This window comes from Lepus europaeus, chromosome 17 (genome assembly GCF_033115175.1).
Source record: "Lepus europaeus isolate LE1 chromosome 17, mLepTim1.pri, whole genome shotgun sequence".
NCBI lineage: Eukaryota > Metazoa > Chordata > Mammalia > Lagomorpha > Leporidae > Lepus > Lepus europaeus.
Window position 1 is genome coordinate 80,064,104 of NC_084843.1, and position 21,608 is coordinate 80,085,711.

The window sequence follows — 21,608 nt, forward strand, 5'->3', positions numbered from 1 at the left end:
ATTAACACAGGCTTCACTGAGGAGCACAGAATGATTTCAGGTCTAAGTGTCAGGGGCAAACTGATGCTGCCCCGTGTGCAAAGGCTGCGGCCCAGTTTCTGCCACTGACCCCACTCTGTCACCCAGGGATCAAGGAGCGCCCACGAGCAGGAGCTGGCAATGTGGCAAAGGGCTGCTCCCTGCCAACACCTAACTTCTGTGCTTCATTTAAACACCTCCGCACTTCCAGCTCTACTCCTCAGATTGAAAGGGAGAGTCGCACATTAAATTAATGAAAACACCTAAAGTTGCTTTGTGTTATTTTACATTTGGAAACCGCTCTGCATATTCCGAAGAGCTAAGATAGCTGCTTCCTCAGGCCCAAGAAAGGAACAATGGTATTTGCTACCAGCAATCCACTAAAAGGGCCACAATCAACGGCGACAGCTAAAAACAAATGATTCAGCTAATGGCCATCTATCCCAGCAAGGTTAGCTGGAAAAAGCTAGGTTTTCCTTGAGGCTGGAGCAGGGATGGTAGGAGAGGAGACACAGAGGGTGATGAGAAAACAGGCACAGGCACACAGCAGAGTCTGCTGAGACATTGAGAACTTGTACAAGCACTGATCACCAGCCAGTGAACAGCGTTGTTGAAGGGACAACTCCAGCCAGATGCTCGTGTGGTGAGGGCCCACAGACTCGGGGACCCTGGACTATGAGTCAGATGACGCTCTGTGGGGGCAGGTGTTTGGCCTGCTGCTTGGGGCATATACATTCCACATTAGAGTGACTTGATGGAGTCCCAGCTCCGCCCCTCATTCCAGCTTCCTGCTACTGCACATCCCCGGAGGTAGCGGGTCACGGCTCGAGCCCCTGTGTCCCTGCCATACGTGTGGGAGACTCGGATTGGATTCCTGGCTCCTGGCTTTAGGCTTGCCGGGTCTGCCCTGGCCTCAGCTGCCACAGGCACTTGGAGAGGGGACCAGAAAATGGGAGATCTCATTCTCTCTCTCTCTCTCTGTCTCCCTTGCCTTTCAAATAAACAAAACTTTAAAATTAAAAGAAAAAAAAAAAGATTACGTGCTGTGAATGTGAAGACGCTGGAGACGGAAGCAAAGCAAAACTGCTCTAGGCATCCTCTGGTGTAGATTTTATGGTGTGAAAGTAAGGAAAGTTTTTTTTTTTTTGACAGACAGAGTGGATAGTGAGAGAGAGACAGAGAGAAAGGTCTTCCTTTTGCCGTTGGTTCACCCTCCAATGGCCGCCACGGTAGGCGCGCTGTGGCCGGCGCACCGCGCTGATCCAATGGCAGGAGCCAGGGGCTTATCCTGGTCTCCCATGGGGTGCAGGGCCCAAGGACTTGGGCCATCCTCCACTGCACTCCCTGGCCACAGCAGAGAGCTGGCCTGGAAGAGGGGCAACCGGGACAGGATCAGTGCCCCGACCGGGACTAGAACCCGGTGTGCCGGCGCCGCAAGGCGGAGGATTAGCCTACTGAGCCGCGGCGCCGGCCAAAAGTAAGGAAAGTTTTAAACGAATATTTCTTTGCCCTAGAATTATCTGAAGATAGAACATACTCCAAGACTGGGTCTCAGGCCGGGATTCCACAGGAATAGCTACGCTGCCCTCCTCAAAATATCCCAGGAGGAAGGGTTAGGTGCTGTGGTGGCAGGAAGGGTCATGGCTAAAAAAAACTAAAGCAGTTTTCATTGTTTTTGGACCCTAGACCAAAAAGAAATCTAACCCAAGGAGAAAACTCCTGACGATGGCTTCTACTGAGCAGCTTTACGTAAACAGAGCGCTAGCTCACGAAGATGGTACGTGCTCAGCTTGATGAAAACAGACCACTAGTTAATGAATTTGGTACCTACTCAGCCTGCTGGACAGGCTCCTGCTCACAAGATGCGGTCATGTCACGGCGTCCTTACCTCCTCTTCCTTCTCCTCCTCGCTGTCCACAATACTGCCTCGATCGCTGCCCACGGAACCTTCTGTCCAGAAGAGAGGTCGGGATTAATGGCACGGTCACCAGAGATGTCCTCAGCTTCACGGAAAAGCACAAGCCACTGCGCAAGGGCATCCGAGATTCTGACAAAGCCATCTATACTCATTTGCTGGAATCGAAAGTGTCACGACATCTACACAGTCTCAATGTTATTTCCCCACCAGATGCTTCCTTACCAAGAAAATAAACTGGTCTGTGCTCTTCCAAGGTGTCATAAAAAACCAAGACAGCCTAGGAATTGGACCAGATGAAGGATGAATGACAGACGTGCTACTACATGCTGGGAGTAGGCCTGGACTGGGGTCTGGACCAGCGGAAACAGAAACTACAAAGGACATTACCGGCAAAATCTGAATACGAATGACGATGATGTAGCAGTATGACGGCCAGAAAAATGTCCTGATTTTGACAACTACCCTAGGTTAGGTAAGAGAATATCCTTGTTCTTAGAAAATACAGAAATGGGGCCAGCATTGTAGTTCAGCAAGTTAAGCCATTGCTTGCAATGCCAGCACCCCACACTGGAGTGCTGGTTCGGGTCTGGATACTCTGCTTCCAATACAGCTCCCTGCTAACGTGTCTCAAAGAGCAGAGGAAGATGGCCCAAGAACTTTTACCCCTGCCAACCATGTGGGAGACCCAGATGGAGTTCCTGGATCCTGGCTTCAGCCTGGCCCAGACCTAGCCACTGTGGCCATTTGGGAGGATGAACCAGCAGACAGAAAATCTCTGCCACTCTGCTTTTCAAATAAATAAAACAAATTAAACAAACTAACACTTAAGAGTAATGGGACATGATGTCTCTCAATCCGGATCTGAGAGACATATTATGTTCACTTGGGGAGAATGATAAATAAAGTTAGCATGTCAACAACTTAGATCCCAGGTGATGGAGGAAGCTCCTGGCTCCAGATCGGCCCAGCTCCAGCTGTTGAGGCCATTTGGGGAGTGAACCAGCAAATGCAAGACCTATCTCTCTCTCTGTGTCTCTCCCTCTGTATGTAACTCTGCCTCTCAAATAAACAAACAAAACCATAAAAAACAAAAAAGGAATCCTGGATGTACGGTAAATGGGAGTTCTTCGCACTATTCTTACAACTTGGTGCAGTGTTGGAGATGACTGAAAGGCAACAAGTGAAGCAAGACAGGACAGCTGAGAGCACCCCGGGCACCCATGGGGGAACAGCACCTTCACTGGACAGCTCCCCCAGCCCCACATCTTCCTGCTCCATGAACAGCTTCGAGCCAATCAGGTAAGGCAGAGGTCGATCCACGTACAGGTCCTGTCAACAGGAATGGGAAAAAAAACAACTACATATGGACACACAAAAATAAAAGACTTTCTCTTGCCTTTTTAATTCCATCAGATTACTCCAAACAAGTGACAGAAACAAATGATACTGGGGCCGGCGCTGTGGCGCAGTGGGTTAACGCCATGGCCTGAAGCACCGGCATCCCATATAGGCACCAGTTCAAGACTTGGCTGCTCCACTTCTGATCCAGCTCTCTGCTATAGCCTGGGAAAGCAGAAGAAGATGGCCCAAGTCTTTGGGCACCTGCAGCCACGTGGGAGACCTGGAAGAAGCTCCTGGTTCCTGGCTTCGGATCAGTGCAGCTCCGGCCATGCGGCCAATTGGAGAGTGACCATCAGATGAAAGACCTCTCCTCTTCTCTGTGTAACTCTTTCAAATAAATCTTTAAAAAAAATTTCATTACTTCCAGGGCTGGTGTTGGGGTGTAGCGGGTTAAGCTGTCACCTGTAACACCAGCATCCCATGTGGGTGCTGGTTCAAAACTTGGCTGCTCCATTTTCTATCAGCTCCCTGCTAATGTGCCTGAGAAAGCAGCAAAAGATGGCTGAGTGCTTGGGTCCCTGAACCCACATGGGAAACCTAGAAGAAACTCCAGGCTCCTGGCTTCAGGAGCTGGCTGTTGTGGCCATCTGAGGAGTGAACCAGCAGGTGGAAGATCTCTGTCTTACCCTCTCTGTGACTCTGCCTTTCAAATAAATAAAAATACATCTTTAAAAAAAAAAAAACAAATAAAAGTAAAAACCCATTAACGTCTAAAAGTCCAGTCCTAGGTCAAGCTGGTGGACACAGCTGAGTCACACGGCAGCTCCACCCCCGAGTGCCTGCAGCACGTTTGCCAGCAGGAAGCAAATAAGGAAAAGGGATGGACGCACAGCCAGTGTTCCAAGGGACTGACTGCGTGGCCCCTGCGTGACGATCTGAGCAAGAGTAAAGCAACGAGCAGCTGCTGGGTTAATGGGCAGCCTGTTCCAGAATGCTCACGGCAGCTTCGCCTGCAACGCCCAGCGCAGCAGCCAGCCCGGACGCCTTGCAGCCCTTCTGCAATCTCAGCCCAGCCGCAGAACTGCGGGTTCCCAGTACTCTCTGCTTCTCACAGGCCTCCTCGCACTCCACACCCCATGTCAAATCCCATCTTCATTGTAAAAAGAGGGGAGGGTACACCGGGGAGATGTTGGTTAAAGGATCCAGAATTCCAGGGAGACAGCAGGGGTTAGTTCAGTGGTGACAATGGCTAATAACAATGCATTGCATTCTTAAAAATCAGATTTTAAGTGTCCTTCATCACAAAAAATAAGTATGAGAGGTAACCAGTAAGTTAATTAGCTTAACCCACTCCACAGTACACATATATTTTAATACATGTTAGTCATCATAAATATATACAACTTTTAAAAATAGAAATAAAGAGCCAGCGCCGCGGCTCACTAGGCTAATCCTCTGCCTGCGCCGCCGGCACCCCAGGTTCTAGTCCCAGTTGGGGCGCCGGATTCTGTCCCGGTTACTCCTCTTCCAGTCCAGCTCTCTGCTGTGGCCCAGGAGTGCAGTGGAGGATGGCCCAAGTGCTTGGGCCCTGCACCCACATAGGAGACCAGGAGGAAGCACCTGGCTCCTGGCTTCGGATAGGCGCAGCGCGCCTGCCACAGCAGCCATTGGGGGTTGAACCAAAGGAAGGAAGACCTTTTTCTCTATCTCTCTCTCTCACTAACTCTGCCTGTAAAAAGAAAAAAAAAATATATATATATATATACATACGCATATATATAAAATTGCTCGAGTTTAGAAAAAAAAAATTCAACCCTCATCTTTGTCCTAGGATCCCAGCTAGAAGTCAATTCTTCCTCAAAACAGCTGATGATCACTCATGTAAATGCCTCCTGTCTGGTACCACTGTACCCAGCACCGTTAGGAGGAGCCACACCCTGCACTTCTGTGTCCCCAACTCAGGGGCCTCAGACCTCATCAGGGCTCAACTAAGGCCCGTGTAAACCAGTCTTTCTGATGCAGTCAACACTAGACTGCCAAGTGATACGCTAGCTTCCCAGAGGTAAGTCCACGCTTGCTGACCATATGTGCCCCAGGAGGGTACCCAAGACAGAACAGGTGCCATGACAGACAAGTAAACTGATGTCTGCACCTTTGGTTCCAGGATCAGCTCCACCCGCTCATTAGCATCGTCTTCCTCAGAGTCAGAGTTTCCTGCTTTGATGTCAAGTTGCTCAAAGGCGCTGTCCAATACTTGTAGCCCATAGTTCACGGCCTCTTGGACTTTGGGAATCAGATCTACTTCCTTCTGTTCCCGGGTCTTTTCCTATCAAAAAGAAAGAAAACATTCTTTATGGCTCTTTAACATATTAATACCACCCCAATAAAATACTGTGAATGTTCCTAAAGCTTGGCCTCACACTCTAATAAAACGATCTTAATTAAAAATGTTAACACGAGTCAGATATGTTGAATACCTTGGCCAAACTTTGCAGTGAGACTGAAAAAAGCCTTAAATCTCAAGTTTGACACTTTCTGGACATGCAGCAAATGATCTAAGATCCCAAGATCCCAGAGCTCCAGTCTCATCGTAAAATGATTCTACAAAATCAGAAGTACAGACGGCTCTCCATAACCAGGAGCTGCACACCTGCGGAAGCAGCCGAATGCAAACTGGGAGTATTAGAAAGAAACATTGCATCTGTACGGCAGTATAGAGACCTTTTCCTGTCACTGTTCCCTAAACGATACGGTGCTAACAGCTCTTCACACAGCATGTGCACTGCCTCGGCTACCCTAAGTCGTCTAGAGATGCTGCAGGTTGTGTACAGACACCATGCCATCTCACAGGAGGGACCCGAGTATCAGTGGATCCCGGGACCTTTGGGAGTCCTGGGACCAGTCCCCCTTGGCTACTGAGGCACAACTGCACAAGTTTCCCTTCCAATGACTGGCAAGACCCTCCCCTGACCCTGCAGCAACACACAGCCCAGGCTTGTGGATTCACTGTGCCCACACTGCGTGGTCAAGAATGGTGGTTTGGAGCATTTTAGGAGGTAAGACTTAGAAGAAAATACAATCATTTCTTAGTACCCACAGAGAACTGAGTCCACATCTTCCCTGGGATGTGCAATTGTCTCTGGATCACTCACAATGATCTAACACAATGTAAACGTGATGGAACCAGTTGCTGTACTGAATAGTGTAGGGAATCATGACAAAACAAACTCTGTACATGTTCCATACAGACCTGATTTTTTTTTCAACCCGCAGTTGGCTGAATCCACAGGTACTAAACCCAAGGCTCTGAAGGCCTGGCTGCATTCCAGCCAGAGATGTCAGTTGTCAATTACAACTGCAAAATAAAACGGCCACCTACAGTTGTTTTATGAATTCGTTGTTCACTGAGAGAGAGTCCGTTTCACCTCTAGTCTCTGGATCTCTCTCGAACAGTGCTCACCCTGAAAAATACAGTCTGCTCATGTCACCAACCTGTTTATGAAGTTTTCCACAGGTCTCTGCTAACAGTGGCAAGTCTCAGTGACAGTCCCCTCAACCACAAGCATCCATAGTTACGAGAACACAGGGACGACATCTCGTATCATTTCCCCTCCTCACCAATGTTCTAGAAGCTGACACAAACTGACAGAAGGAGCCAACCAGAGAGAATTATTCTGCAGGCCGCAGGGCGAAAACTCTCTATGAGTAGTTCAGTCTTCTACCTCAAATATGGACGTTTTCAGGGCCAGCACTGTGGCACAATGGGTTAAAGCCCTGGCCTGAAGTGTCGCCATCCATATGGGCACTGTTTCTAAGGTGTTTTTGTTTTGTTGCATCTTGGTCTATTCAGGTATGCTTAGTTCACAGTCCAACAGTTAATATTGTACTGAGTCTGTGAAAACAAGTTTATAAAATAAATACCTTATAACTTTAAAAAGACAGCTAAGAGGTGGGTATTTGCTGTGGCAGTTGAGATGCTCCTTGGATGCTCCCAGCCTACATCAGAGAGGCTGAGTTCAAGTCCTGACTCCACTCCTGCTTCCAGCTTCCTACCAGCGCACCCCCTGGGAGGCAGCCGGCAACGGCTCAAGTACTTGGGTCCCTGCCTTGAGTGCAGGACCGAGTTCCCAGCTCCAGGCTGCAGCCTGGCCCTGCCCTGGCTGCTGCTGGTATTTGGGGAAGGAACCAGAAGATGGGAGATCTCTGCCTTTCAAATAAAGGTCTTGAAAATTTTTAAGAAGAGTTCACTAAACACCTATTACTTTCAAATTTACCCCTGATTTGGTGTTAACCATACATATTTTAAAGATTGTTCATTCATTTGAAAGGCAGAGTGGGGGGGGGGGGGGCTGGAATCTTCCACCTGCTAGTTAACTCTCCCAAATGGCTATAACAGCCAGAGCTGGAGACAGGAATCCCATCCAGGTCTCCCACATGGGTGGCAGGAACTCAACCACTTGAGCTGCCATTCATTGCTTCCCAGGGGCATTAGCAGGGAGCTGGATCAGAAGCAGAGCAGTCGAGACTCAAACCAATGCTCCTACAGGGGAAGCCAGCATCCCAGCAGTGGGTTAACCTGCTGCACCACATCAACTTCCCCACCACACATTATTGCACTTGAATGGTTAGCAAATTCTTGAGTGCCATTAAAAATAAAACAACCTTTTCTGAGAAAGTTTTCTTGGGGCCGGTACTGTGGTGTAGCGGGTAAAGCCACCACCTGCAGTGCCAGTATCCCATATGGCCGCCGGTTCAAGTCCCGGCTGCTCCACTTCTGATCCAGCTCTCAGCTATGGCCTGGGAAAACAGGAGAAGATGGCCTAAGTCCTTGAGCCCCTGCACCCACATAGGAGACCAGGAGGAAGCTCCTGGCTCCAGATCGGTGCAGCTCCAGCCATTGCAGCCAACTGGGGAGTGAATGAGCAGATGGAAGACCTCCCTCTCTCTCTCTCTCTTTCTCTCTCTGTAATTCTGACTTTCAAATAAATAAATAAATAAATAATAAGTCTTTAAAAAAAAAGTTTTCCTAAATGAACTGTTGTTGGTTTCTAATATGCTTTCCTAACCTGAATGCTTCACCTGTTACAAGCAATCGTTACTGATGAAATACCAAACTTTTCAAATGATGTACATTTCTCATCAAATCAGAGTACTGTTTCAACCCACCCCACCCCACCCCTGAAAGCTCGCTCAGGTTGCGCTGTGCTTCAGTGAACTGGGGTGGGGAAAGGGCAGACCCCCGGCCAGGGAGCTGGGAAGTCAGCATCACCCAGGTCGCCTCATCTGCAGCCAGGGCAATGACGCGATGATCCTGAGGAAGGCGGCCGCCGAGGCACCTGCACCACACGCAGCCACAGAGGACACGCAGGAGCTGCTGTCACCCCATTCTGCAGCCTGGTTTCCAAGACCCAGCACCAGCTCCCACCCATTTCCCTGCTCCTGCCCAACCTCCCTGGTCTTCCACACACTCAGTCCAAAAACTACCAGGCACATCCCTGACTCTGAACCCGAGCTCCCAGCACTCTCGCGCGCTGGAACCACTCCTCACTCACTGCCTTAAAAGCTGGCCCCTTCTTCCTCCACCCTACTCGTCTCCTCCTTGAAGTGGGTCCCTGTTCTCCCATGCCAGGAAGCTCCTCCTCATCTCCACCACCCAAGCATGCAGCAGCCATGCAGCTCCAATGTGTGCCGTCCAGTGGCTGTCATCTCTTGACAGCAACAACTCCCAGTCACAAGCCCGCTGTGGTCTGATGAAGAGCTGCTAAGTGGTCCCGGCACAGCCCCCGTGCTCTGGGCTGACAAACCTGTGGCTTGCGTGAGGCTCTCGAGTGCGTGGGGGCTATGCTAGTTTTCATCTGATAATCGTCTTGATCTGGTAGGAGTAAGCATTGGAGCACTCATGAAAACACAGGCCAGCGGTCTCTGAAGAGCTCATCTGTTCAATGTTCTGGTTCAAAGTCAGCTAATTACGGTCCAGCCCAGGGCCTGCTTTTGTATTAGCTCTCGGGCTATGAACGGGTTCTACATGTGTAAAGGACTGGAAAAGATTAGGGGGAGGGGAGGCAAAGAGATCTGCGTGGCCTACAGAACCTGTAACATTTACAATCTCGCCCTTTCAGAGAAAAAACTTGCTGACCTCAACTCTGTTCTGATGCCAGAACTCAGTATTCCTTGCTATACGATATTTCAAAAGGTTCATGGAAAAGGCTAATTCAGGGAGCAGGCTTCTAGAATCATCAGTTAAGATGCCTGCATCCCATATCAGAGTGCCTGGGTTTGAGTCCTGCCTCTGCTTCCAACTCCAGCTTCCTGCTAACGCGCACCCGAAAGGCAGCAGTGCTGGCTCGAGTAGCTGGATCCCTGGAACCCAGGAGAGAGACCCAGATGGAGTCCCTGGCTCCAGCTTTGGCCTGGCTAGTCTCTGGCTGTCACAGCAATTTGGGGAGCAGATGGGAGCTCGCTCTCTCTCTCTCTGCCTCTTTCCCTTTTGAATATTTTTTTAAAAATGTATTTTTTAAGGTAAGCTTATCTGGGTATAAAAGAATTTGAAATTCACAGATATTCAAGGTTTTCAAAAAGTCCATAAAAATACATATTCTGTGTGGATTTGAAGTCTGGGGCACCTAAACTTACCTTTTCATTTCATTTTTTCCATAAACTTCTCCTCATATCACATAACAAAAACAAACACAAATGTTCAACAGATAGGTGCAATGTCACCCATCCCCCCTCTCTATCACTCTCCCTTCAATGTCAGAAACTCTCCTGGAAGGTGACTTAACACAAGTACCTGCTCTGTCTTCTCAGCTTCAGGCTTGACGACTGGCTCCTCCACTTCTTCATCGTACACGCGCTACATACGGAAGCAAATTCATTCAGGTCAGAACATTAATTATAACAAATCCCAGCATCAGAGTTTAGTACACGGGAGGAAAAAAAGAGACAGGCATGGGGAAAGAAGTGGTCATTCAATGAATGGCGAATGGCAGAGGCTACCACCAGTGGGTTGCGGGCAAAGGGCAAAGAACAGCAGCTGTTTCACCACGAATTAAACTAGAAATAATCACAGTGACAGATACCAGTGACTAGGAAACGTGAGAAAAGTTCACCTTGCTGCTGACCCACGTTGTGGAAACAGCGAGACCCATGTCCACGTCTGCTCCTATAAGCGAATTCCTAACACTGATGGGGCTTAGGATACAGGTGCTCTCACCTGAGGTTCCTGACAGCAGCAACCAGGGTGACTGATCAAGCAGGTGACCAGACCCGAGGAAATAGTAAAGGAAACGCTTATGTTCATTCTGCTGCTTAAAGTTTTAATAATCTCATTTGCAGGAAAGCAGACGGGGAAACCTGTCACATATTTGCCAGAAGGTCAGGTACCTGACTGACAACACTTCCTTTCCCCTTAAAAGAGAGCCACTGCTCTAGCAATGCACTGCAAGTTCCTTTTTTTTTAAACTTTTTTTTTTTTCGGCGGAGAGGAGTGGCCAGCACTGTGGCATAGCGAGTAAAGCCACCATCTGCAGTGCCAGCGTCCCATATTGAGTCCTGGCTGCTCCATTTCTGATCCAGCTCTCTGCTGTGGTCTGGGAAAGCAGTAGAAGATGGCCCAAGTCCTTGGCCCCTGCACCTGCGTGGGAGAGCGTGGGAGACCCGGAAGAAGCTTCAGACTCCTGATCAGCCCAGCTCCAGCCAGTGCAGCCATTTGGGCAGTGAACCAGCAGATGGAAGACCTCTCTCTCTCTCTGCCTCCACCTTTCTATAAGGGTTTCTTTCAAATAAATATTTTTTTAAAAAAATAGGATAAACTTTTAACGACTGGAAGAGCAATATGCTTGTTATAAAAAGTCAATATAAATGAGGTGACCAAAAGGTTCTGGAATAAGTGGTCATGGTTATAAAACCTAATGAATACACTAGAAACCACTGAGCTAGATGTTTTTATGGAGGGTGAGTTTTATGGTATACAAACTACATCTCAATTTTTGAAACTTTAAATCAATACAAAAGCCAAAGGAGAAACACCCAAGAGATGTATTTAAAAACAGTTCCCACGCCCACCTAACCCTTGGTCCAAAGCCGGTTTGCTTGTATCTCGTCTTCCCAAGGCTCTCATGCAAGGATGTATGGGTTCCTGCTCATATTCAGAATGCCTCTACTCTTCCTGCTTTTAAACAGAAACGCTCATACTATGCATACTTCTCTGCCCCACTGAATGGCCTCATACACCATTTTCTAGGTCAATGCCTATGGATTTGACTCAATTCTTCCACCATCTCTCTAACAGTCTGTGGCATAACCTCTACCATAACTAACTGGAAAGTTTCCTGTGCTGAATATTAAGATTTCCAGTTGTTACCAAAGAGGCCACGCTCAAAATAGGCACACGTATGCACACACAGGCACATGTAGGCACACACAGGCACACGTAAATATTCTTGGGCCTGGGACCCTTTTATACCCATTGGCTCCCCCAAAATATGACTGCCAAGTCCAAGGACAAAACCATTTTTTAACAATCTGCATAGCTATATCCAGGCTACTAGCCACACATTTGATGTCACCATCACTAGCAGTGAGCATTTCCCAAGCTTCTGTCCACCTTTTAAAAAATATCTGCCCATCTCATCAAGGTTGTTTCTAAATATTCATATCCTCTGATCCAAGAATTTTATTTCCTGAAATTTAGTTTCAGGAAAAAGAATCATAAATGCATAAACAATAAGATGCTCATGGTGTGAAGAGTATATTGGAGATTAACAAACACCACATTTATCGCTCTTTGCAATACCACTCAAATGCTATATGATTTTCTAGGGAGCAAAACTGCAGGACAATCCTCAGATTCACAGGGCACAGTGGAAGGCCAGAGCTAAGCAACTAGAAGGTTGTGGTGCTGAAGATCAGGACACTGCCACACAGCAGAGTCCTAACAAAGGGCAAAGGGCAAAGGGCAAAGGGCAGAGGCCAGAGACAGACTCAGAGCGTCACAGAAGCCTCATTCCTTCTACACACACACACACGGACACGCACGGACCTTCACACACAAGTCTAGGAAGAAAATGAAGGCCCTGCCCACTGACACACACACTCCCGTGCTCACACACATCCACACACACCCTCTCGGGGCCAGCCTGTGGCATAGTGGGTTATAGCCCTGGTCTGGAGCACTGGCATCCCATGTGGGCGCTGGTTCAAGTCCACTTCCCATTCAGTTCCCTGCTAATGTGCCTGGGAAAGCAGTGGAAGATGCGGGCCCCTGCACCTGCGTAGGAGACTTGGAAGAAGCTCCTGGGTCCTGGCTCCTGGCTTAGGATCCGCTCAGCTCCAGCCACTGCGGCCATTTGCAGAGTGAACCAGCAGATGGAAGCTCTCTCTGCCTCTACTTCTCTCTGTAGCTTTTAAAAAAAAAAAAAAAAAAAAAAAAAAAAAGGCCGGCGCCGTGGCTCAACAGGCTAATCCTCTGCCTTGCGGCGCCGGCACACCGGGTTCTAGTCCCGGTCGGGGCACCGATCCTGTCCCGGTTGCCCCTCTTCCAGGCCAGCTCTCTGCTGTGGCCAGGGAGTGCAGTGGAGGATGGCTCAAGTGTTTGGGCTCTGCACCCCATGGGAGACCAGGAGAAGCACCTGGCTCCTGTCATCGGAACAGCGCGGTGCGCCGGCCGCAGCGCGCTACCGCGGCAGCCATTAGAGGGTGAACCAACGGCAAAGGAAGACCTTTCTCTCTGTCTCTCTCTCTCTCACTGTCCACTCTGCCTGTCAAAAATAACAAAAAAAAAAAAAAAAACCACAACCCTCTCTAGACCAAAAAAAAAAAAAAAAACCCCTCTCTTAAGGCACAGATGCAAACAAGCCCCTACCCACAATGTTTAGCCAAGGAGTTGGCAACTATGAAGCAAATATGACAAAATATTAAAATTGGTTAATGCTAGTGGCTGCATAGTCTTAGTATGTGTGGCTGATCTCCATATTTTTCTATACAAACTAAATATTTCATTAAAAAACCTGATATTGGAGGATTGTTAAATGAAGCATGATAGTCATATAATGGAGTGAGAACAGTAAAAAATTAAGTCTCCACCCAAATCTCAAAGCTGCATTAAAATGTTTATAAAATAATTCGGTTACTATGAAGAAGAAGGCAGTCCACACATACACAGTCATGGAGAAACACCAATAGGTTCGCCCCTAGCTGATAAAATTTCAGATGATTTCTTCTTTTTCTTATTCCCCCTCACCCTAGTTGCTCTATAAGGATCAGAAGTTACTTTGATAATTTTCAAACACAGGAACAAAGAAATAAGTGAATCTTAGAAGTGAGACTTCAGAGAGATGCTACTACCAAGGTTACTTCCCGATGCTGACCAGCGAGACCCTGAACCCAAAAGGCCGAGCAAGCCTCTGCACAGCAGCTACAGCCTGCCTTCCAGTCGGCCCTTAGGAAGGAGCTCCCAGGGCACCCCCGTCTGTAGAGGGCCTGACTCCTGGGCCCTCCTGAGGGTGTGCACGGCTCCATCCCTCAAGGGCACGGCACTCAGCACACACCCCTGCCAACTGCCCTCACCCTGACAGGCTGGAACTCAGGAAGCCTGAACGTGGTGCTCATTCTTTTTCTTTTTAGATTTATTTATTTGAGAGGTAGAGTTATAGAGAGAGAGAGGGAGAGACAGAGAGAAAGGTCTTCCATCTGCTGGTTCACTCCCCAAACGGCTGTAATGACCGGAGCTGCGTCAACCCAAATCCAGGAGCCAGAAGCTTCTTCCGGGTCTCCCATGTGGGTGCAGAGACCAAAGGACTTGGGCCATCTTCCACTGCTTTCTCAGGCCATAGCAGAGAGCTGGATCAGAAGAGGAGCAGCCAGACATGAACCGGCATCCCGCAGGCGGAGGTTTAGCCTACTATGCCACAGCGCCAGCCCCCATGGTGAATCATCTTACAACTCAAGCTATACCCAGAATTATTAAATATCCTTGGCATTTTTCCTAATGAATAGGAAAATGACCTGAAAAAAAAGTCTCATTTATGCAAAAAAATGTTTAATTTTATAAAACTAAAGATTATTTTTTCTATCCTCCCTTAAGAGATCTTGTTAAGAAACTGAAATTGTTAACAATGGCACTTAATATTTCAGGATAGAATTTCTAAACTAATAGATTAATGAAGCTTTGAAGAAGTGTGTTACCTTCTAATTAGACACTAAAACACGGACCAATATTAATTAGTATTTCCTCCCTCACAATCCCCACTGGAGCTTTTATAAAGATACTCATCTCTCTTGCCCTAGGAAGTCCAGAGGCTTCACTTAACTCTGTAACACAGTTGGCAACTTTGTGGTTGCCTCTGATGTGGATTAATTAAGCCCAGAAACCTAGCTGACTTTGAGTAATCTTTCCAGTAAAGTACCATGAAACCAAAGTGCACCAGTGTCAATCCTGGATTGTAATACATTCAGTACCGGCCTCAGGGTCTGAAGAGAACACATCAAAAGCCAGGCCACCGTCAGACACATCATCAGGAAGCACAATTTTTTGTGTCACTCTTTTTATTCATTTGAAATGTAGAGAGACAGGGATGGCTTCCACCTTCTGGTTCATACCCCGCAAATGTCTGCATTAGCTGGGGCTGAGCCAGGCTGAAGACAGGAACCCAGAACTCAATCCAGGTCTCCTACGTGGACAGCAGGGACCCAAGTACTCCCAAATCAGCTGCTGCCTCCCAGAGTGTACATTAGAATGGGAAGCAGAGCTGAGACTCAAACCCAGGCACTGGGATATAGGATGCGGGTCCCAAGCGGAGTCTTAAGCGCTGAACCAAAGGCCCACCCAGGTATATGGATTTCTTTAGTTTTCCTAAGCATCAGTAGCTCCTAGAACCTTATGTTCTGCCATGAATGGAAAGCACCTGTAACACGTGGTACCACAGGAGGCCCGGATAGCAGTTCAATTTGGCAGTGGCATCCAGCATATTTAAACAGGAGGCGTTGGGGGCTGGCGCTGTGGCACAGTGGGCAAAGCCACTACCTGCAGTGCCGGCATCCCATATGGGCACCAGTTCCAGTCCCGGCTGCTCCACTTCCAATCCAGGTCTCTGCTATAGCCTGGGAAAGCAGTGGATGATGGCCCAAGTCCTTGGCCCCTGCACCCGTGTAGGAGACCTGGAAGAAGCTCCTGGCTCCTGGCTTTGCATTGGCACAGCTCTGGCTGTGGCAGCCAATTGGGGAGTCAATCAGGAGATGGAAGACCTTTCTCTCTTTCTCTCTCTCTCTGCCTCTGCCTCTCTGTAACTCTGCCTGTTAAATAATTAAATAAATATTTAAAAGAAAAAAAGAGGATGCATAAGGACTTCACACTGAGAATGGAGAGAGGGGTGGGAAACAAAGAATCCACAGAATTGGACAAAAACAATGATCTGCCACAAAAAGAAAACACTGCTGCAAAAATGAGCTGATGGACAGCTCAGGATCTAAGAAAACTTGACCAGAAAAGAAGATGGAGAGCCAAGAGAGGCCCTGAAAACTGTGACTTTGAAGAAGAGGTTCAGAATGCCCCCTGTCCCCCACGGTATTACCCAGCAGCAACGGGTACCAATCCTGTCAGACACAGCAGCTACAGAAGGACCTCCCACACCTGCTCCTGGCACAGTCCAGGAGGGCACAAAGCTGAACGAAGAGAGGAGCTGAGCAGCTGACCCAGCAGGAAAGATACAAAATGAGAGCACCTACAGGACCTAAAAGGGCACCACGCAGGCATTTAGCTCCATGAAAGGGTGACCAGCTGCACACAAGGAACAGACACTAACATCCATGAAGCTGTCAGTTTGAGCGAGAGACACCTTCAGGGCAAGAGTGGCCATATCACGTGTAGTCCACCAGAAAACGGTTACTGATTTTATGGGAGAATTTGTTGTTTCAAACTTTTCCTTTGCCATTGAAAGGAAAGAACTGGCAACGAGCTCTCTAAAGACTTTTCTCATTATCTTTATTTTACACATATCTGCCCTCGAAAAGCTAGATGTGGCATGCCTATTAAAAACAAACAAACAAACAAAAAACCCTCAAGCAAGCACACTGCGCAAATTGCCAGAGAAGCACTGTGTGATGATGTTCTCTTAATCTTCAGAGTCTTGGGTTTTTCATAATCTTGCAATGTTTAAATTATTTTCTATTGCTTTCTATCTAACCATTTCAGGACGTGTGCTCCTCAGATCCTCTTTTTGTACATTAATGATGCTACTCTTGGAGGTCAGCTAGATCAGCTTAATGAGACTCACTCTCCACCCTCATCTCTGAACAGTCTCCCCCTTCGCTTAGCTCCGGCCCCACTTTTAACTTCTTCCCATTCCGGAATTACAGGATTTATTAAAGCAGAGTCTCTAGCTAATTTACACACATATTCCTAGCATGTAGCGGACACACAATAAACAGAGAGAGGAAAGCTCACTAAGCTGTTCATAGCTGATTTCACATCACAGGTTCAAGCCATTGTTAACTTAACCTGAGATTATTCCTAGCAGGCAGACACACACAGACACAGACACACACACACACCCCTTTAAATTAATCTAGCGCGACGTAATGAGCCCAATCAATAAAGGAAGCCATGGCTGGTGCCCAGAGGGCCAGCCCGGGTACATAGCTGTCCTTACACAATGCCACCAGCCGGCTGTGTAGAGTGCCTCACGACAGGGCACAACTGCTGACTACATTAAAGTGGGCTGCAAAGACCAGCCTATGAGGCCATTTCATCATGAGACTTCTTTCAAAGGCTTGAGAGAAAATAACCTTGGCACCAATAAAAATCAGGCATTAATCCTAGAGAGAAACCTCAGCGACCGAGAATCGTTGTTGCTTCCACATCAAACCCCGTCACTGTCTGCTCCCCACAGCAGCATTATTAATCCTGCAGCGTCACTAAACGACTCACGTTTTCAATGAACTGGGTGTTGGACAGCATGAGGAAGTCGTTGAAGACATTGTGCAGGCGACAATCTGTGGCTTTACTCTCCCGAATCAGCCCGTCCACTTGTTTCTTGATCTCGTGTGTCCTGGAGATGGTCTGCTGCGAGAATTCCTGTAGAAACTGCAGTAGCTGGTTTAAAGAAAACACACACAGGCAGCATCAGCATCTATAAACGTCCAGGGGCGCCGGGACTGTTACAGGGAACGCTGCTTTTGCCGGCGCTCAGGCCAACCATGGAAAAAATCTTAAGTCAACACAGACACTGCCTAGCTCGCTTGTCTCGGGCACAGGGTGAAGAAACACTGCTACCCAAAACTGCTCTTCTGCGCGCTGCCAAGTCACCACGCTCACCCAGTTTGCGGGTCCCCACCCCCCCCGGCTGGCCCGCCCCTCTCCCGGCCCGGGGCGCCCAGGGAATCGGGACCCGCGTCCTCCCACCCGGGCCCGCCTCTCACGCCCGCGTCGGCCGCCAGCGACCAGCTCTGGCTGCTCCTGCGGATCTCTTCCACCGACCAGGGCCGCTCCCACACGGCTTCCGACGCCGGCGCCCGCTCCTGCTCGGGGGGTCGTCCGGTTCATCTGCAGCGGGGAAAAGGCGAGAAGAGGCGCTGAGCCTGGGGGCGCGGCGGCCAGGGCCCAGTCCGTCCTGCTCCAGCCCGACCCGCCGCCCTCACCATCTCGGCCGCGCGCCTCCCCCAGCTCCGGGGCTGCGACGTCCGCTCCGGCCGAGGACCGCAGCGCTCCGGAAACCGAGGCCAGGCCGGCGCGGCCCCCCGGGGGCGTGGCCAGGGCTCACGTGACCCCAGGCGATCACGTGCTCCCGTGCGCACGTGACCGGACTGCGGAAGCTGCGGCTGCCGGTTCCAGGCCGCAGTTTACGGTTTTCGGAGGCGCTGGGTGCTGAAAGCAGGAGGCGCGAGGGTAACGCCTGGAGCCATAAGGAGGTGGAGTCCGCCTGGTGGTGGTGGCGGCGGCGCTTTGGCTTCCGGGCCGTGTTTAGTCCCTGTAGTGGCTGCGGGCCCCGCGCGTCTGGAGAGGGAGTCCTTGTTGGATCCTGTAGGGCAGCCAGCCTGGGAGCTTTGGACTTTGGCGGTCATGGGCACAGGAGAAGGCTGCGCTTTTCTCGTTGGGGCTGCGGGCAGGCACTGCCAGCATCTCAAGCAGCTTAACCTCTGCACTCCCACGCTGGCCCCAGGGGGCAGGAATTTGGTGTTCTGCACTCAGTATGTCCGCTACGGGCCTGTCCTGCCAGGCTTTAGTTCTGTTGGAGGTCATGTCCTTCTGTTCCTACCTCTGTGTATTTTTGTAATGAAATGATGTGGCGCTTGGCCAGATGCCTTCTCTGCATGGCCCGAAATGCTCCTGTGGTGGGGGAGCCTGGCGCGTGTTCATGTGGTGCAAGCTCCAGCTGGAGGCGAATGAGTTCCCTTCTTCTCCCCTTCCCTCGCAGGGGACGGGCAGAAGGCACTGGGACTCGGGGGTCTGCTGCTCTGGGACGTGATGCCAGGGAAGTCGACCTCTCACCAGCCCGGCTGGGACTCTGGGCGGAGGGACTGGGCCATGGCCTCCCTGTCACCAGCTGCTGAGGAAAGCTCAACCCAGCTGGACGAGAGCGAGGCTGTTGTATGTCCCAGCTCTGGTGCAGACTCTGTCCCATGCTCGTCAGTGTCCCGGGAAGGTTCTGTAACTCAGGTCTCTCTTGGATATTAAAACCACATCCAGGGGGCTGGAACTGTGGCATAGTAGGCTAAACCTCTGTCCGCAGCACCGGTCATCCCATATGGTGACCAGTTCAAGTCTCGGCTGCTCCACTTCTGATCCAGCTCTCTGCTAGGGCCTGGGAAAGCACTGGAAGATGCCCAAGTGCTCGGGCCCCTGCACCCACATGGAAGTCCCAGAAGCAGCTCTTAGGCTCCTGGCTTTGGATTGGCCAGCTCCAGCTGTTGTGGCCATTTGGGGAGTGAACCAGTGGATGGAAGAGCTTTCTCTCCGTCTCTCCCTCTCTCTGTAGTTCTATCTCTCAAAGACCTAAATAAAATCTTTAAAAAAAAAAAGAACTGAATCCAAACTTAGGCCTTCGCTCTCAACTCTGATTTGAATGTCACCCGCTTGGAGCCCCTTCCTACAGAGTCCTGGTCACCGCTCCACAGCCTGCCCTGCCCCCGGCAGTAGGGAGAGTCCCTCGGAGCATTAGAGGAACTGCAGTTCCCTTGTGCCCTGCACCTGCTGCTGACTGCCCTGGAGTGAGGGATGGGCTATTCTGGGGGCCAGTGGGGTGAGGGGCGAGCACTGGTTCTCGCTGCCTCACCCCGTTTTTGCAGCTGGGAGTTGGGGACATCCCTGTGGAACAGTTGGTGTCATCTCTGCCCCTAAGTTCCTGCCGGTTGGTCCAGCTGCCCCTCCTCCCAGGCCACACCTACAGCTTAGCCTTTGGGGAAACGTGCCTGTCAAGTTCAAGGTCTCTGAGCCATACCTCACAGCCCATCTCCCCTTTCCTGTCTGCTGGGGCGTGAGGTGTGGCATCTGGTGTGGGGCCCCCCGGGAGGCCTCTGTCCTCTTGTCCTCACTGCCAAGGACCATGCTCCTTCCCGAGTCAGTCATCCATCCTGGCTCTCCCAGGGCTCCTGTCATTGCCCAGCGTGGTCTTGTTTCTTCCATCCCTGTTGAGACAGTGTCCCGTTGTCTGGCCCAGGCCCCTGCATGGGTCTAGGAAGAGTGCAGCATAGGAGACTCAGTGGCGGACCCAAGGGACACAGAGCCAAAGGTGCCATTGCCTAAGGTCAGGAAAGAGAGTCAACCCTGTAAAAGGCAGCAGGCAGACCCCTCAATGGTGGCAGACCAACGAAGGCTCCAATCCCCCATCCACAATGACTGAAACAAGCTGATGGGCCCGGCTCCCCCTCCTCCCAGGGAGGCTGATCCACGTGGGGCTGTGCAGAGGGCCCAGCCTTTGGGTCAGCCAGCAGCCACGGCTCCCCAGAGACCCACACGGGTGTTAGGCCCCCAGGACCTGGTCACAGGGATGCAATCACCTTGCTGTCTTAGATCACCACACTTACTTTTCTTTCTTTTTTTTTTTTTTAATTTTTTGGACAGGCAGAGTGGACAGTGAGAGAGAGAGACAGAGAGAAAGGTCTTCCTTTGCTGTTGGTTCACCCTCCAATGGCCACCATGGCTGGCGCGCTGCGGCTGGCGCACTGCGCTGATCCGATGGCAGGAGCCAGGTGCTTCTCCTGGTCTCCCATGGGGTGCAGGGCCCAAGCACTTGGGCCATCCTCCACTGCACTCCCTGGCCACAGCAGAGAGCTGGCCTGGAAGAGGGACAACCGGGACTAGAACCCGGTGTGCTGTGCGCAAGGCGGAGGATTAGCCTAATGAGCCGCGGCGCTGGCCTCGCACTTACTTTTCTTGTTACTGCCCACACCAGTGACGCAACCTTACATGTTGCATCACTGAGCTGAACACACTCCTTCCAGGTCTTCAGTTCTTCACCCCATATGCACCCTCTCATTTTGCAGCATCCACATCAAATGGGGTGAAGCCGCCACCTGTAGTGCTGGCATCCCATATGGGCACCAGTTCGAGTCCTAGCTGCTCCGCTTCCTGTCCAGCTCTCTGCTATGGCCTGGGAAAGCAGCAGGAGACGGGTCCATGTCCTTGGGCCCTGCACACATGTGGGAGGCCAGGAAGAAGCTCCTGGCTCCTAGCTCGGGATCAGCGCAGCTCCAGCCATTGCAGCCATTTGGGGAGTGGAACCAACAGAAGGAAGACCTTTCTCTCTGTCTCTTCCTCTCCCTCTCCCTGTCTGTAACTCTACCTCTCAAATAAAATAAATAAAATCTTAAAATAAATCTTAAAAAAAAAGTTACATCATCTGTGGAACATTTCCTGCGGTCCCTAGGCAGACCTTTCACTTCTTCTTGTCCCCAGGAAGCTGTGCCTGGTTGGGGGATTTGTTTTATTCAGTGTTGCAGCCCCAGCATCCAATGGCTGGAGAAGATTGCTCAATGATAAAATGGAAGGTGCGAACTTTGTTCTGTCAGGCTCCATAGGCTGTGATCTCTCTCAATCTCTCTAAGATTTTATTTATTTATCTGAGAGGCAGAGTTACAGAGATACAGGATACAGAGAGAAGTTTTCCATCTACTGGGTCACTCTCCAAATTGGCCAAAATGGCCAGAGCTGAGTCTATCTGAAGCCAGAAGCCAGGAGCTTCCTCTGGGTCCCCCACAAGGGTACTTGGGCCATCTTCTGCTGCCTTTCCAGGCCATCAGCAGAGAGCTGGAACAGAGGAGGAGCATCCGGGGCACAAACTGGCGCCCATCCAGAATGCTGGCGCCGCAGGTGGAGGCTTGGCTTACTATGCCACAG

At 50.1% G+C, this 21,608-nt stretch overlaps 1 protein-coding gene across 1 annotated transcript in view; it reads right to left on the bottom strand.

The window, feature by feature from the left end:
* The window catches only part of WASHC2C (WASH complex subunit 2C), a 55,804-nt gene extending 37,988 nt beyond the window's left edge, over positions 1-17,816 (bottom strand). The window contains 7 exon segments of the mRNA XM_062215155.1: positions 1,907-1,968; positions 3,172-3,265; positions 5,430-5,603; positions 10,068-10,130; positions 17,202-17,366; positions 17,693-17,800; positions 17,802-17,816. Of these exon segments, the coding sequence (XP_062071139.1) occupies positions 1,907-1,968; positions 3,172-3,265; positions 5,430-5,603; positions 10,068-10,130; positions 17,202-17,366; positions 17,693-17,800; positions 17,802-17,816 (681 nt within the window).
* Between the last annotated feature and the right edge of the window lie 3,792 nt (positions 17,817-21,608).